At 39.6% G+C, this 18,620-nt stretch overlaps 1 protein-coding gene across 2 annotated transcripts in view; it reads left to right on the top strand.

Annotated features, from left to right (window-relative positions):
- Window positions 1-16,487, top strand: part of mrpl11 (mitochondrial ribosomal protein L11) — a 54,263-nt gene extending 37,776 nt beyond the window's left edge. For both annotated transcript variants that reach the window (XM_030738604.1, XM_030738605.1), the window contains 4 exons: window positions 701-796; window positions 9,212-9,305; window positions 9,689-9,848; window positions 16,269-16,487. In XM_030738604.1, the coding sequence (XP_030594464.1) occupies window positions 701-796; window positions 9,212-9,305; window positions 9,689-9,848; window positions 16,269-16,386 (468 nt within the window). In that variant the 3' untranslated portion in view covers window positions 16,387-16,487. The remainder of the gene's footprint in view (window positions 1-700; window positions 797-9,211; window positions 9,306-9,688; window positions 9,849-16,268) is intronic.
- The last annotated feature ends 2,133 nt before the right edge of the window (window positions 16,488-18,620 follow it).

Here is an 18,620-nt window from a genome sequence, read left to right on the forward strand (position 1 = left end):
GTATAAAAAAGCCCTTTTTCCTTCTCTCATTTCTAAAACGAACATTTCAATCAGTGTGTTGCCTTTGGGGAGGATGGCGGGTGAAGGTCAGTTTGAATTTCAGCAGTAATAATTAGATTCTTTATTAGTCCTTGCCACTGAATTCATCTGCAAAAAGGAACGCTGCAAAGGAGCAGCGTTGGCCGGGTGTTGACTTAATGTCACCCATCCATTTTGCTTTCGCTTTGGTTGGCCTCGCAGGAGCTAGAAAATGGGAGCTCATTCATCACTGGGTTTCTCTGGCTCTGGGCACCAACATGCATTCAGTCATAGCTGGGGTGACAAACACGCACACACAAACACTGTCTGAAACAACAAAGGGGCTGTGAGCACACATGCGTACACACAAATGCATCTCAGTGTGAATTGTAAAAAATGTCTCCACCAAAATATCACCCCACACATCATATATACATATATATTGTGTATGGTGTCACACGGCTGCTCTCTGAGCTGCTCACGTGTGAATGTAGTCAGACCTTTGAAGGTTTCTGATTGATTGAGTGACTGACAGCACAGGCATCTGTATTCTAGCAGCACTGTGTGACACAAGTGATGCTGAGCTCAATTTTTTTACAAGCTCATACATTTTAAAGCAGTCCTCTGCCATTTTTCCATGTTTATTTCCTTCTGTTCACCCTTTTCCCCCTCCATTTTCCAGAAAGGAATCCCCATCGGGCAGTTCTGCAAGGACTTCAATGAGAAAACCAAGGAGCTGAAGGAGGGCATCCCTCTCCCGATCAAGATCCACGTGAAGGTGCGTCTGTGCAGCTCGCTGTGGGTCTCTCCAACCCATCTCTGACCCATTACACATAGCACTTAGCGCCCCTCCCTACCACGATTGTGGCTAATTCCACTAGCTGCATAACATTATCACAGCACTTCCATTATTCATACTCTACCGGTGAAGTAAGCCATTCCATTTGCATTCATTAATGAAGCAATACCCAGAGGAACCTGAAGTCAAGAAGCATTAAGTGCATGCAAGAGATGTGAATTACTCCAAAAAGAGGTGTCATGTTTGTAATATTTATTTCACACAACATATTTGACTTTTCATACTACCACCCCCCACCCCCCAATTTGTGTGTTGTGTCCTCTCTGCTCTCTAAATGTGTTGCGTAATGAGGTTTGCAAGCAGGGAAAGCCTAATCCTTTCAAAGGCGTGAATTTATTTTGACATGCAATATCCAGCAATAGCTCTGCCATCACATCTTGGGGCCTGCTTCTGTCTGTCAGTGCAGTGCCATCTGCTGGGTTTTTTTTTGCATTACAGTTCAAGCTGCACTGTGTGAATTCTGCGTGTAATGTTTAATGCGTGTGCATGCAACATGTTTCAGCCTGTGAGAGGATGTTTCTCAGCGGGCTTTCACCTCAGCCTTGTCAGTAGCTTTAAGCACATCTCACAGTGCCTTTCATCTTACTTTAAAGGAACAAATTGACTTTTTTCAGACATTCCACTTTTTCACTTTTCTTGCAGAGAGTCAGATGAGAAGATCGATACTGCTGTCATGTCTGTGTGTGAAAGCTGGGAGGCAATTAGCTCAGTAAAAGGGCTGGAGGCAGGGGGCAACAGCCATCCTGGCCCTGTCTGAAGTTTGAAAAAAGCGATGCTTCCATCATATTTCTTCAGACATAAAGAAAGACAAAAAGCCTCAAAAAGCCATGCTACCAGCTCTTAGTCACAGCAGCTCTTTAAGCTTAACTCTTACATGCTGAATTACAAGTGAGGATGATGAGAATGCCATTAATTTTTCAGGTGTTTGAAGCCAAGTACTGCACAAATTAAAGTCTTGACCTGAGGAAAAGTCAGGAGATCGCTCAAGTTATTACAGTTCATCCTCAGTGGGGTGTGAATGTGTGGAAATAATCCTCCTTATAGCTGGGGAGATATTTAAATCTGGGGCCACCAGAGCGCCAAACACACTTCACACTAAAGTTAAGCTGTTAGCATGAGTTAAACAGTAGTTTTGTAAGGGCTATGCAGCACATCGCAACAAAAGATGACACCAAGTATTTGTTAATTTTGGTAAGCCAAACCTGCATTCTTTCTAATGACCGGCAGGGGGTGACTTTTTTGCAAATAGAAGTCAGATTGTATAGAAGTCTATTTGAAAATGACCCTTTTTACTTAATTTATGACCTTTTTCATCAGGTTTATTGTTTCAGGTAGTAGTTGAAAACATTGAACATACAGCATAATGGTCATTTTGCGAATCATGGTCACATTTAAAGTAGAAATAGATAGTAAAGCAGCGAATGCTTTTGGGCGGGGCTGCCTTGTGATTGACAGCATTGTCCCTCAGTCAGATGTTTCCTTTCAAAAAATCAAGATAGAAACATTCAAAAGTAGGGTTGTGTTTAAGGTACTGACCAAATTATGTCCAATAATCCAATAATATCGATTACTGATTTACAGTGCCAAATTTTGGTACCAGAGCACATCTGAGTTAGAAGAAGACACAGAGCGAGACCGTGTGATGTCACTTCTGTGACGAGTGGTGGAAAAAGCAGTCTCAGGTGCAGTGACATTTTTCAAACTCAATGCAGACGATGCTCTCTGCAACATTTGTAGTGCAAAATGCAGCGCTGGCCATGGCGACACATCTAATCTGAGGAAACACTTCAAACACATGTAAATTTTTATAAATAATAGCACAATGTTTCAACTGAGAAATATGGACTTCTTTTGTAAGAGAAAATTTTGAATTTATTATTTCAAGATGAGTAAAGTACAGAAAAAAAGAAGCAATACCAAATTCCAGGAATGGGTACTAGTATTGGTTCACATATAAAAGGTACTCACCCCTTTTCAAACGGCTTCAGAGTGGGACTTTACAAACAACTGGATGATGTTACAGTGTCTGCTACCGTCTTTTATATACAGTCTGAGGCTGGATCAGTAACCACTGCAATTTAAATTTGTTTCTAGATCAAGGCGACAGCATATATCCTGTCAGCTAATGATTTTTAAAGGCTCACATTATATTCAACTTTCATCTAATGTGCATCTATAGGCATATTTTCCAAAATGCTGAACTCCCTTTTACTCCTTTGCGCTCATTCTCTCTTTGTTGTCTCTTTGCATTTTTCACTTTCTCATTTTGCTCATCAGAAGAATCTTCATGCAGGTGTTTACTTTCTAGAAACAACAGTTAATTGAACTCTTAGAACCAAGATAAATTCTGTTCCCTCTCTTGAAAGGTCAACTCGTGCAAGATAACATGTCTCCGATGACAAATCACCTGCTCTGTCGTGTCTTCTTAGCTCAGCCTGCACTATATTATCTCATGTTTGTTTACATTTTTGTGACAGAAAATAGATGATGTAACATACTCTCCCAAGATGGTTTAATGATTGCATTGGCTGCCATATTTTAGCTAATACAAGCCTCCAACTAGGGAATGAGTCTGAATTGGGGGGGGGGGGGGGGGGGGGGGGGGGGGGGCAGGGTTAGAATGACTCAGTGAGGCTGAAGAAATTATTTTTGTTTTGGTCCTGAGGGGTGAACGGAGAGGGTGAGCACATGGGGCTGGGGAGCAGATGTGCAGCAGCACTCTGCTAAACACGCACGTAGTAGACAGAAAAATGAAAACACCTCATGCAAATGGTTTGGGTTACTTCAAAGTTAAGTGAGTCTGGTTAATGTAAAAAAAAAAAAAAAAAAAAAAGATGAAATAACACAAGGGATATGAAAGAGGCTGTGGATAATGATAGATAAACACAGAAATATTACCTGACTGCACTTCCCCTGTTCTTTGTTTTGGTCAGTGGCCTTTTCTGCTCTGATTCAGTCTCATCGGTGTTATTTCATGCCACAGTAGGCGGCTGTTCAGTGAAACAGCTCAGAAAAATCCACTGAATGGCAGCAGACTGTCAGTATTATCAAGTATCTCCCGAACATAGTGGAGCATTTAGTAGCTGGAAAGTCAGCTACTCCCCCGAGGAGCTAGTGGAGCTAAACTAGAGCTAAAAAAAAGGCTCCAACTACTCAAGTGCCCTGAAACATGTCTCCAAATCAATAAATGTGCTTTGTATCTGCTGGATGTGTACATAAACAACTGAGGGACTGCACCCTCATATGGGAGCAACTTGTCAATTCCAAGGTAAACCTGCCCTAAATCATGGCTGCCTTGTGATTAAGGTAGGGATCATAAATTACAAACATACATCATACTGCACTAAAAAACGACTTGAAACTAGACATGGAGACCATAAACACGTCAGGAAACTTTTTGCTGAGGTCATAAAGCAAGTGAGTAGGGTCGTCATTTTCATTAAGGCTGCAGTTGAATAGTCTATATAATTCCCTCCTCTGTCATCTCCTAATCACTTTTCCTTGTCATTGATGGAAAACGTCATGAAGTTAAAAAGGTGTGAGGGAGAAAGTTAAGAGAATCCCAACTGCTTAATGATGTGACAGCAGATGTTGTTGGCATGAGTCAGCTCGTCTACTAATCAGAAGGTCAGCGAGTTGATTTCCCTCCAGTCCACATATCAAATGTCCTTGGGTGAGGTACTGTATGTGTAGGCATAGTATGAACATGTATCATGTTTACACATGTGGTGGAAGAGTAGAAATCTAATCTATCTGAATACCAGTCCATTAATCATCATCATTAAAAACTCATCTCAGATACTTCACACAATCTGTTCTTACCGTCTCGATTCGTGCAGGTCATATAAATGAGAACAGACTGGTGAAATGTAAAACTTTATTACCAAGGTTGTTATATACATGTATATGTGTATATAGTTATATGCAGTGCCAGTCAAAAGTTTGGGCATACGCACTCATTCATATGAATGGGTAAGTGTGTCTCCTCATATCTTCTCTTCCCGGTGATCCAGTGTTACTCCTGCTTTTATTAAGGCTCTCTGGGACTGAAGTCAAATTAATTAATGATAATCTGAAAGACTGGTAGAAGAGCAGTGCTTTAACTGAAGACATAACTAATGCAAACTGATTTATAGGAAACCTTTATTTCTAGAACATTATTCTAATATAAATTTGCATTCTTCACAGAAGGCAACCACTTCATAAGGAAGAGATTTTATTACAGCAGCATGAACTCCATAGTTCACCTGAATTTAACACAGCATGTCACTGCTGCTACAGTCACACCAGGGAAAACAGTGGTTGGAGATCGCAGCATGACCAAAATTATTGTCACCAGCTTACGGTCTCTTTGAACTTTGTTGCATCGAGATGCCGATAAAACAGCAAAAAGAGTCAGCCTGCTGTCAATCTGCTATCAGTTTGTGATGGGATGGGGTCAAATTGGCAAATATATGACATCTGTTTGTGATAATATGGCGATTTACTGTAATAAATTGTCAAAAATGGCATATATGTTGCTGTCTACATAGGCAAAAATTCCCATTAGGAAGAAATTCACATTAACTGTTTATATTCAGAGTCCAATCTCAGAAACTCCAAGTTGTGCCGCAGTTGCTGCAGGACTACAGTTTCACTGCAAAATGACATAGGTGCCCAGCAATCTTGCTTTTATACAGGGATATAACCAGAATACAAGCAGTTAGCAACCATTTGAGTCAATTCTCCTACTGCAAAGAAACACATTGCAGAAGAGTTGTGCACACTGGCGCAGACACTTATTTGCAAATCTTTACCAATCTGTCTGAGAGTGATTCCAGTCAGTCTGTGTCAGACCACATGTTTTTAAAGACAGGTGTCCTCCCACCAGGTGACCTGTGTAATCACTTTTTGATCAAACCTGGTCACCCTGAGGTCAAGAGTACTGCATGCTCAACCTCTGGGTGGCCAGCTGGTCTCTGCAACTACTTGCAATCAGTCACTGAATGCAAAAAAATTAATTAATTAATTAAATGTATTTTCTTCCTTGTTGCAGGGAGGTTGTCATCCTATTTTAACTCTAATGTGACTGAGGGATAAAGGTTCAAAACATGCCAGCAGGTTATGGCATGAATTGGAAAATGCATGACTAATTAAGATCACATTATCTGCATCAGTAGTCAGTTACGCTGATTTTCTTTTCATACATTTTCCTCTGAATTGTGGGATGGTAATTATTCCCTTTCTTTTCATAAACGATTATCCATTGTATCCAGTCCTAAAGCAGATAATAATGGAAGGATTAAAGCACCTTTTCCTTAATATTTAGAGGTGATTATGGCTGCAGACACTTCATGGGCACTGCACTCAGAAAAACCACCATCTTAGATTTTTAGACATCCGGACTTCTTTTTGTAACCAGAGCCTCCGCCTCCTGCTTGGCCTGAGGCTGCACCCATCTTCTCAATGCAATCTATGCTTATAGCCAATAACAGAAAAAGACAAACTAATAAACTAACGTATTTTTTGATATAGTAATTGACATTATAACCTTGAATATAAACTTATGAAATAAAGCTTCACGCAATGGAAAAAAAAATCAAATTCTCCCAATCCACTGGGTAGGATTAATACTGAGTTAATTCCCCCCAAAAAACATGAAGCACACTGCTTCCAGACCCTGAGGAAGACCAGTTAATATGCGATTATCTTTGCTTTACTCATGTGATGATAATAGCTTTTTAACTTTTTGCAATTTAATTTGCCTTAAGTTGAATTCCCAGAAATGTACTAATCTTGTGAAAAGTAGAACCAAGCTATGTTTTTATATTGCTGTGTTAAGACTTTCAGCAAACTCAGCAGTACAGGGAATCTAAATGACTCAAGACCGTGTTTGAAGATTATCCGCCATTTTCAATTATCTGAGTTTAGAAGGTTAATCTGTTTGTTCATTCAAACCAATTAGATGAATGTTGTAATTCTCCACCAGAGTTGGTCTCATGATGTGTGGCGACTGCTTCAGAGTAGACTTTAAAGCAGATGCTGGAAGGTAAAGTTATTTCTGAGATCTCACCCAAAATCTCATTTTAGAATGAGGCAGAAAGAGTTTGTAGACTCAACAAGCTGCTGTGAATGTTAGCTCAGCTGCTGCAATTAGATTTAATTTGTGCTCCTGATGTATTAGCACACATTCGGTTCACAGAGTCATTTTCTGGTTAAAAAAATAAATAAATAAAATAATAAGAATAATTAGATGGTGATGCTTGGAAAAAAAAACCCAGGAGGCCATTTCAAAACACTTCCCATTATTATGCATAATATAATTCAGTGCAATGCATGAAACAAATCTTTTAACCAGTTTCTTAAGTTGTTCTGCTCTTCACAATGATGATGGCAGGCTGCCTACACATACTGCCAGACTGCTTCAAGTTGATAGGAAGGCAACAGCAACTCAAATAACCATTCAAGTAGTCGTACCTTGAAGCAGATGTGCAGACCTCACAGCGTGGCACTTTTGTCAGCTAAGAACGGAAAACAAGTTGCAGTTCACATGGGTTCACCAAAATTGGACAATAGAAGATTGAAAACATGTTTCCTTTCCTGATGAGTCTTGATTTCGGCTTCGGTATTAAGATGGTAGCATCAAAGTCTGGTGTTAAAAAAAACCATGAAAGCATGGATTCATCGTGCCTTAAAACAGTGGTTCAGGCATCTGGTTTGGGGCGATATTTTTTTTGGCATGCTTTGGGCCCACTAATACCAAACAGCACAGTCTATGTGTCTATGTCCATGTCCATCCCTCTATGACCACAGGGTACCTATCTTCTGATGGCTGCTTCCAGCTGTAGTGTTTTTTAATTTTTTTCTGGAGGGATGCAAACACACTTGCTTTAAATTTTCTGATAATAATATTTAGCATTTCTGGTAATTACTGTCAAATGCGCTTTGACTGTGTTAAACAGTGTTGCATCCTCACCGCATACGATACTGAAAAGCCTCAAAGCAGAAGTGCTTGAATTTGTTCATGTAAATGGAGAGTCTTCACACACTTAGGTTAATTGTGGAGTTCTACAGGGTTCTGTGCTTGGACCAGTTCTATTTACATTATATATGCTTCTCTTAGGCAATATTATTAGAAGGTATAGCATACATTTGAATTGCTATCCAGATGATACCCAGCTTTATCGATCCATGAAGCCAGTTTACACACACCAATTAGTTAAACTGCAGGAATGTCTTAAAGACATTAAGGCCTGGATGACTTCTAATTTCCTGCTTCTAAATTCAGATAAAACTCAAGTTATTGTACTCAGCCCTACAAATCTTAGAAACATGGTGTCTAACCAGATACATACTTTGGATGGCATTACCTTGGCCTCCAGTAACACTGTGAGGAATCATCAACATCTCATCTCAGAGTTTCAGAGAAACTAATTCATGCATTTATTTTTTCCAGGCTGGACTATTGCAATTCAGTACTATCAGGCTGTCCTAAAAACTCCCTGAAAAGCCTTCAGCAGATCCAAAATGCTGCAGCCAGAGTACTGACAAGGACTAGAAGGAGAGAGCATATTTCTCCCATCTTGGCTTCTCTTCATTGGCTCCCTGTTAAATCCAGAATTGAATTTAAAATTCTTCTTCTCACATACAATTGAATAATCTGGCCCCATCTTATCTTAAAGACCTCATAGTACCGTATCACCCCAACAGAGCACTTCACTCTCAGACTGTTGGCTTACTTGTGGTTCCTGGGGTATTTAAAATTAGAATGGGATGCAGAGCCTTCAGCTTTCAGGCTCCTCTTCTGGTGCAAGAGAGAGACACCCTCTCTATTTTTGAGATTAGGCTCAAAACTTTCCTTTTTGATCAAGCTTACAGTTAGGGCTGAATCAGGTGACCCTGAACCACCCCCCCCCCACCCCCCCTTAGTTACACTACAATACGCCAAGGTCTATCTCTGGCTCTCTTTCACAGTGTGTCCTGTCCTGTCTCTCTCCCCTCACCCCCAACTGGTCACAGCAGATGGCTGCCCCTCCCTGTGCCTGGTTCTGCCAGAGGTTTCTTCCTGTTGAAAGGCAGTTTTTCCTTCCCACCGTTGCCAAGTTGTTGCTCATAGGGCGACATCTTATATTTGGGTTTTTTTTTATTGTAGTGTCTTTATCTTGTTGCGGTTTGGCACCATATAAATAAACTTTAATTGAAATAAATCAAAGCATTGCTTACAGCTGGGTCATGACCTCAGTATGTTAAAATACTGGTTACAGTAATAGTTATACATTCTTAAATTTTCATGTATTTACACTTTGAAGGGTTTCATGGGTTTAATTACAGTTATTCTCTCTTCTTCACTCTCAGCCTGACAGAACATATGACCTGAAGATCGGCCAGCCTACAGTGTCTTACTTCCTCAAACAAGCAGCAGGCATTGCAAAAGGAGCTGGGAAGACAGGTGAAGTGTTGCCTCAGTCATGTATCTGCTCTCACTGAAGTTTTCACCTGCTGAGCACATCCGGTTACGGACACACGTCTCTTCATGGACTCAGATTTGAGCTTTGCTGTGATTGATGTTAAATTCATGACATGTGGGGAAAACTGCGGCAGAGGTGGGAAGTGGCAAACATGGTGTGTTAGGGAAAGAGAATTATGGATTTTCACCTTTTATACTTCAACCTACCTTCAGCCGACTCCTGCTACACCAACACACTCACCTGCACACACAGATTCCCCCTCGCTTTGTCCTGCTTCATTCCAAACTTTTCTTGATACATGTATTGAATTTTTCATTATTTTAGTCATACTTTGCCCTCTTTTTTTGTGTGTGTGTGTGTGAAGGCCACGAGACGGCGGGGATGGTGTCCGTCAGAGCAGTGTATGAAATCGCCCAGGTGAAAGCTCAAGATGAATGCTTCAAAACGCGGAACGCATCCCTTGAGACGGTGGTGAAAAGGATCATCGGCTCAGCCCGCTCCCTGGGCATTAAGGTTGTCAGCGAGTAAGTCCTGGTTTTGTACTTGAGGGAACTTCTAAATCTCATTTTATTGAGCTGTAGGGAAGCAACTGCTTCAGTTCCAATATGGTACTGATACCTTGGTTTTGGCTGTCTTACTCCAGAGGTATCATACATTAGCGCAATGAAATATTCCCAACAAGTTTTACACTGAACAAGAGTGAGGGTAACAGGTAGCGAAAAGCAGGCAGGGGAATTTAAGTCTTTTCTGTTCTGGGAACTCACTTGACCACAGTTTGCTGTCAAGTCAAAAATGTCTGCAAACATACAAAGAAAAGCTGTTGGCATAGTGGGGTGAAGTGCCTCCAAACTGCTGACTTTTTGCTGTTAGATTGCTCCATGCTTCCTCCTGGTAGGAGCCGGTGCACGGCCGCTGATGCGTGGCAAAGTAAGCACAGGATAGCGTAGAAATGAATTGTAAAGATCAGCCCTCTTTCACCAGCACTTAATTTAGGTTTTTGGGTCAGGATCAAACTGATGTCCTTCCATATTAACCTATATATAAAACCTCTAGGCCTGGAATATGAAGCGATGCAGAAATGCCTACATTCTTTCTTTTATATTTATATATAAATAAAACCACAATATAATAAAAACAGAGAACAAACAAGAGTCTGTCAGACCGTAATACATACAGAGAGAATTAAAAAGATGCCACTATCCTGACACTATTGACATTATGAAAACATATGGGGCAAGAAAACAGCCAAAATATATAGAATGCCTTTATTGTCATTATACAGGATGTACAATGAGATTGGAGGGCCACTCCTGTTCAGTGCCATGTAACAGAAAATCAAACTCTCTAAAATGAAAATAAAAATATTATAAAACTATTATAATCTAGTATAATCAATATGATCAAGAGATATACAGAAAATAAACAATGTGTAAAATATACAAAAAATAGAATGTATAAAAATATATACATACATACCTACATTGGTGCATCTGTACATTGTAAGAAAGTAAATGCGTGTATACATATAAAAATGAAGATGATGAATATTGCACTTGGTGAATGAATATTGCACTAGTGAATGAATACTGGATATTACACAATATAGGAGTGATAGATATTGTTCAGTGTGAAACAGGATTCCATACCCTGTTGGGCCAAGAACTAAGTTAAGCTCATTGCTTGTGAGAGGTAATATAGCCAGAAACAGAAACAGCACCCATATTAAATCTACCCTGAATATTTGGTTTACACACAGGTAATTTTTCCATTTGTATATCAAATAAAGTATACTCATTCCAATTACAGGGCCTCAAAAGAGTCCTGTATTGTTATTTTTCATGACTCCCTTCCCTGAGTCAGGAGTGGGTAATTTGCATGCCTCCTGTCTTCCTTGGATGTGGTAGCCGTTTCTCAGGCAGTATGGACGGATGGGTGGGTGGGTGGATGCATAACAAATAACATCTCCACTGTGCAAAGGTAGGTGAAAAGGTAGACTTCTGAGTTAAAAGAATCAGTTTATTGGCAACCACCATTCCCAGATGCAGTGCAGTCTGGACATGAGGTGGAAGTTCACTGACACACACCATCCAAAAATCATTAGTCTTTGGTGCAGCAAACACTCATTAAAAAAAAAAAAAAGGTGTTTAGCTGGAACAGTTTCATAATTAGGAAACTTTTCCTTAACATAGCATCTAATTTGAAGATAAACCTTCTTTCTTTCTAATGGCTAGAAGGGGATGATTCCTCAGTTTGCAAAAATAATTTAGATTATATAGCAGTCCATGAGAAAACAACTCTGCTGCTCAGACTTTATTTATAGCATGCACATTATAAAACATAATGTTATAAAACTCCGTGTAGCCTAACAGCCAGCCCAACAATCCAACAGCCAGATAAACATAACATCATAACATACCTAGGATGTAGTGAAATAGAGAAATGTGCAGGCAAGCAGGATTTCAGCAACACCATACTGTCTTGTAAGACAGTATCAAATAGCAAAACCAAACCCAACCAAGCTGCTACAGTAACATAATCAAAGCCCCAATGAGAAAATCATGTGAAATTGTTTTCCTTCCAATTGATGTTCATTCTCATCTCCACATTCTCAAACTGTAGCAAAATGGCCTCAGCATCAGCTCCGTTATCACAATAGATATTCATCAGTCCACTCGGTCGTTCATCGCTCATCATACTCATGAGAATCAAACAGCTGAAGCAGCGCTCAGTATTTGCAGTAGATGTGGACAGGGGTCACTAATGGAAACCTCCATGGTTCAAACTCCACATCATAACACTAGCAGCAGTAACTAATGCAGACTCTGAGCATAATCTTATCTGCTTAGGAGATTTTGCTGTCTGTTTTCAAAGCCTAAAGAATGAAAGGTTCCATCCAGGCTACCTGTTTGCCTTCTAACACACAGAATACGTGACATCCAAGATTCTATCCTGTTACATTAACACCAATTAATCTTCACATGTGTTTACATCCCAACATTTGTGATAAGATGCAGCCAAACAGGCATCTCAAACATACTAATCCAGAGAGAGGTTCTGTGTTTGTTAAAATTGTCTCTTCAAGATAATTAAAAAACAAAAAATAAAAAACACCTCTGCGCTCACAGGAACATGCATACTTGATTTAGTAGTTCAGTAAATTTCTGCAAGGCATTTATGGTTTTAATCAATACTTTGAATTTTTATTTAATGCGGCATGTAAATTTAAAGTCCCTTGTAGAGGAAAAATAGACAATAAAGCAGGGTACGCTCTAGCGCTCGCTTACCTGGTGATTGACAGGTTGCTGCTGGATGAGTGTGCAGTTTCCTCGGGTTCTCAGTCAGATCCATCCCTCACTTTTGACATCTGGATTCATAAAAATAAAGATGCTCAGCTCAAGGCTTTAAAACCAGAATTCACACACCAGTGGGTAGCGTCAAGGTGAATATCTTTGTATACAGCCTGTGGATGCTGTAAATCTGACCAGTGAACGGAGCGACCGACTCTGTCATACACACAGAGGCAGCTGACATGTCGTTTGTAGACGCTGCTGTGCCTCCAAACGGCCACCACAGGGGTACTTCTGGAGTGCTTTGATTCACTCTGATATTAGACGTACTGAAACTCAACACCTGAGATCAACATGAGTCACTGCACAGACCTGTGAAAGCCTCTAGTCCTTTAATAATGAGTATCGAGCTAATACAGCTGCACAGTGCACGATTAGGCTACATTAAGACAAATTAGAAAAGAAATGTGCAGGAACAGCCTGCTAATAAAATGCAGTTCCAGGGGAGTGCCTTATCAGTTGAATACTTAACACTGTTATACATTATCTACAACCAGTCTACCACATCACACCCAGCATTCAGCGCTTATTCACAATCCTTTAGTTTGAGTGTTTGTGACTGATGTGATTTGGCTGCTGGGATTATGAAGATAATAAGAAACAGTGCTGTGAAACGTATTTGCCCCCTTTCTGATTTCTTATTTTTTCCATTCTTGTCACACTTAAATGTTTCAGGTCATCAAATCAATTTTATTAGTAAACAAAGATAACTTGAGTAAATACAAAATGCAGTTTTTAAACGATGATTTCATTTATCTGTCCAAACCTACTTGGCCCAATGTGAAAAAGGAATTGTCTGCCTCGTTAAATCATGAATTAACTCTGATTAACTACAATCTTTGGAAATCTCAATTTCACCACACCCAGGCCTGATTACTGCCAGACCTGATGAATCAAGAAATTACTTAAATAGAACCTGTCTGACAAAGTCAAGCAGGCTAAAAGATCTCAAAAAGCAGCACATCATGCCACGACCTAAAGAAACAGCTTAGAAACAAAGTCACTGACAGCTATCAATGACTTTGTTTCTTAGAAATGGCTTTGAGACTGGAGTCTCAAAGCCATTTCTATGTCTTTGAGACTCCAGTGAACCACAGTGAGAGCCATTATCCACAAATGGAGAAAACTTGGAACAGTGGTGAATTTTCCCAGGACTGGCCGACGCATCAATGGCTCATCCGGGAGGTCACAAAAGAACCCAGAACAGCATCTAAAGAACTGCAGGCCTCACTTGCCTTGGTTAAGGTCAGTGTTTATGATTCAACAAGAAAAAAGAGACTGGGCAAAAATGACATCTATGGGAGAGTTACAAGGAGAAAACCACTGCTGACCAAAAAGAACACAAAGGCTCATCTTACATTTGGCAAAAAAAAAAAAAAAAAAGCTTGGTGATTCCCAGGACTTTGGGGGAAATATTCTGTGGACCAACAAGACAAATGAATTTTTTTAGAAGGTTTGAGTCCCATTACATCTGGCATAAAACTAATAGCATTTCATAAAAAGAATATCATACATGGTGGTGGTAGTGTAATGATCTGGGGCTGCTTTTCTGTTTCAGGACCTGGACAGCTTGCCATAATTGATATGAATTCTGCTGTCTACCAGAAAATTCAGAAGCCCCAATGAGAAAATCCAGAAGGAGAATGGAGAATCAGTTTGTGCCCTGAAGCTCAAACACATTCGAATTATGCAGACAATGATCTGAAACACCACAGCAAGTCCACTTCTGAATGTCTCCCAAAAAAAGACAAAAAAAAAACAGGTTGTGGAGTGGTCTGGTCAAAGTCTGGATTTAAATCCGATTGAGATGCTTTGGCATGACCTTAAACAGTCCGTTCATGCTTGAAAACCCTCCAATGTGGCTGAATTCATACAATTCTGCAAAGAAGAGTGGGCCAAAATTCCTTCACAGTGATGCGAAAGACTCATTGCCAGTTTTCACAAATGCTTGACTGCAGTTCTTGCTGCCAGAGGGCGGCACAACCATTTTTTTAGGTTTAGGGGGCAATTATTTTTTTCCCCTTAATAAATTAAATCATCATTTTAAAAACTGCAATTGTACTTCCTCGTGTTATCTTTCTATCTATCATGTAACTGTGACAAATATGCAAAAGAAAAACCCCCCCAAAAAAACCAGGGACTAGGGAAATATTTTTCCACAGCACTATAAGGTATAAAAGCCTGCAATGACAAGTGGTCAGCTTATTTTTAGTACTGGGCAGCCTGTCGTTTAACCGTCTGAGTCCTCACGTGGCGCCACTGAAAATGAAGCCACCCAAGCTGTTTTGAAATAATTCAAAATTCTCGTGAAAATAAAGAATGTTAAAAGACAATGTGAGGTTTATTACTCTAACTATATGGTGTGGGCTGTGTGTAGCAGTTTATTATGATGAACTGATGTCCAAAAATGCACAGAGGTGGTTTTTAGTGAAAAATATGGGTAAATAAACATGTACAATTATGTGTGATAGTTGACTTCTTGAGCTGAGATTGTTTGGTGCATGTTTGAGACTTTTTAAAAAACAAATTGATTACATTTTGTTTCCTTTTTAAATTCTAATTACAGACTCACCACATAAAGAGAGCACGTTGTGTTAGTAGTTTATTATATAAAGAGAAACATGTTAAAATGGCCTGTTTTTACTTCAGGTTTTAAAGGTGCAAATTAGGTTCTGAGTGTGTATTATGATTACTCTATGAAAGTAAAATACGCTCAAAGTTAGTATGCATACCAAAAACCCTTGATTTTCAAATGTGCTCTTAATGGGCTCACCCACAATGTAGCTCGCAGAGGCGGAGGAGGAACTGCCCACAGAAAAACATGTGGATGGTCATTAAAAAGCTTCACAAACAACCCTGACAACACAAAATAACTAGTAAACCATTGGAGAGAAGTAATTTGCTTCCTGTGTGGGATGAAAGTTTGATTCCAAGGCTGCAGAGGTTTCTGTTAGAATAAAACTGTTAGCTGTGTTTATTTTTCCATATAGCGATTCCAAACAGAGCATACCGAGGCATGGCATGTAGTTTATACTGACTGCTGAAATGGTATATAGAACAAAATTGGATGTTATGGGTTTGTACGTGTTGCTTTTGCTTTGGATTGCTTTTAGACGAAGCACCACAAACCTGTTTGCTTTGCATTTTCTCCCATCCTTTCAGATCTGTATCATTTATGACGTGCACAGCATTTCATGTATTTTTTCATCTGGTTTAGTATTCAGGGACTATCATCTGCTTCTGCTGCTTCCATTTCTACTTCAGTTAATAGTGCTGTATTTCTCCCCCCTTGCTTAGAACTTAACTTGTCTTGTGGCTGCAGTGCGTTTTGATTTATTGAGAGTACTGTCAGTGGAGAAATTGGTATCTCTGCCTTTTTGTACAATGAAATTTTCCCTGGACAGTTGTTGAACACTGCTGCATTTTGGTGAGCCCCAAGAGAAGCTGGTGCTCTTTGATTCAGGGGACTGAAAACAAAAAGTGGTTGGACTTAATGTTGCAGATAGCTGAAGGATTTCACCTGTCAAGTTAAAAAATAAGGGTGTATCTCAGTCCTCATCACCAATCTTCCTTCTCTCTCCTCCTCCTCCTTTTCAGTCTATCAGCTGATGAGTACAAAGTCTTCCTGGAGCAGCGAGAGGAGAAGCTGAAAGCGGACGCCGCTGCTGCTGCAGCAGCCACTGCAGCCGAAGCTTCAGCGGGCAAGAAGAAATGAAGACCTGGAACATCGCTGCATTTCTCTTTATATTCATATTTTATACATTAATGCAAAAGTGCGTATGTCTGAACGTAATAAACATGACGTGTTAAATGACACCCTTTCCTTCTTCTTTCGCTTGTAATATTAAGAAATCTCTTCACAGCAAATGGTTTAATTTTAAACATTTACATTGCCTACATTTTGACAACAACATCCACTTAGATTTTCTAAATATTTACGACCCAGAGTGATTAATTTCCTTCCAGCTCAGCTAATGAAAATGTAATTGCTCTGTCATGGAAGAATTTGTATATTCAGTCTCTTTGATGTTATTATCTATTATTAACACTTCTGGAGGCAGTTTGGGTGCTTGACAGGTTGTGCATATGGTTTCCTGCACATTTCACATATTTTTGCCATCTAACAGGGATCTGAAGGATTCGGCACATTAATTATTGCAAAAATCACAAGGACCTCGAGCAGTGAGAGAATTATTGACTTTCAGAGGAATCTTATCGTTCTTCAAACTTCTGTTGTTCAAATTAATTAGTTTTAACTACTTAACTTTGTTTAAATGTGTTTGGTCTACAAGTGCTGACAAAGCTAATTAGGTGCATCCGTCAGTCATATAATTTTAGTAGAAATCATTCAACTCGTAAAATGTGAGGAATATTTACTCATTTTGTTTTATTTGTAGTTGTTGATTATGATGTTAGGACTATTCATTGAACATAAAAATCTATTTAAAGACATGACTTTGGCCTTTGCCAATTTGCGTTCACCATTTTTTTTTTCACTAATTTATGGTTTAAAAACCCTGAATTATTTTTACTTTACCCTCATTTTTATTTTATCAAACTAGCATAACTCCCAGACAGAAAAGACACACACTCATGCCCTCTTCATTAGGTACACCTGATCTTATCCTTATTAACATAAATATCTAATCAGCTAATCACATGGCAGCAACTCAGTGCATTTAAGGATGTAGACATGGTCAAAAACCTGGTTAAGAAAGGTGATTTAAGTGGCTTTGAACGTGGCATGGTTGTGCCAAACGGGCTGGTCTGAGTAATTTAGAAACTGCTGGTCTCCTGCGATTTTTCTCACACAGCCATCTCCGGGGTTTACAGAGAATGGTCCGAAAAAGAGGAGCTATCCAGTGAGTGCCAGTTCTGTCACCCAGAGAACTGCTTGTTGATGCCAGAAGTCATCGAGCTGATTTGAAGACAACAGTAACTTAAATAGCCACTTGTTACAATCAAGGTAACCCACAGCACCTTGAACCTTGATGGGCTACAGCAGCAGCAGAAGGTAGCTAAGAAAAGGAAACTAAGGCTACAGGTTGCATGGGTACATGTTGCATGTTTTTTCCAGTGTCATTAATTTATTTCATGTTTTTTGATGGCCTAAATTAATCCCTGCTCTGCACTATTCTATGTGATCAAAAGCAAACTCTTAACATAATTAAAAGTACTCTTTGGTATTTTCCCAGGTAGAATTAGACATAATGGTAACTTGAAGAAATGACCAGCAATTACAATCATTAGCTGGAAGACAAGTCATTTCTTGTTTGATTGTTTTATATGTGATCTTTACCTTCATTGATCATACACTAATAAGCCACAGAATTAAAACCACTAAATTTGAACATCTCTTTATATTGCAGTGTTGAATGGGAGTTATTGGGTTCTGGCATTGATGTTTTATCACATATCACCCACCTATCCCCATCAAACCTCTCTGGAGGCCTCCCTCTGACCTGCCACAGCAATTTTTTTAAAAATGGCTCAACAATGAACCCAAGATGTGGATTCAGCTTCCTAACTCCCAGATAAGTCTCCAATCAAACATAGGATAAACAGGGCTAGTGAGTGGAGGCCCCACCCTTAAACCCACAACACCCTACTACTGCCAACATCTGAGGCCCAAATACTACACTTCGCTTTGCCCAAGGGGAAACAACACAATATTAATAACAGGTTTTTAATGTTGTGGCTATCACAAAGATATTAGTATCCAACCATACTCTTTAACTTGTGATGATGAGACCGCCCTTATCATCCAGTTTCACATTAGCTGTGTCTTTATTCAAGTTTGAACAGTGTCGATTGCATCTAAATTGCACCTGGAATTTGATTTGGGTAATTTAACGTGAAACATAAAACTGTTCTCTCCTCATTAGCGTCTCCTCACATGACTTCATCCACAGCATAGTGTACTGCACAATATGCTTCTCTTGTTGTAGT

This window comes from Archocentrus centrarchus, chromosome 10 (genome assembly GCF_007364275.1).
Source record: "Archocentrus centrarchus isolate MPI-CPG fArcCen1 chromosome 10, fArcCen1, whole genome shotgun sequence".
Lineage (NCBI taxonomy): Eukaryota > Metazoa > Chordata > Actinopteri > Cichliformes > Cichlidae > Archocentrus > Archocentrus centrarchus.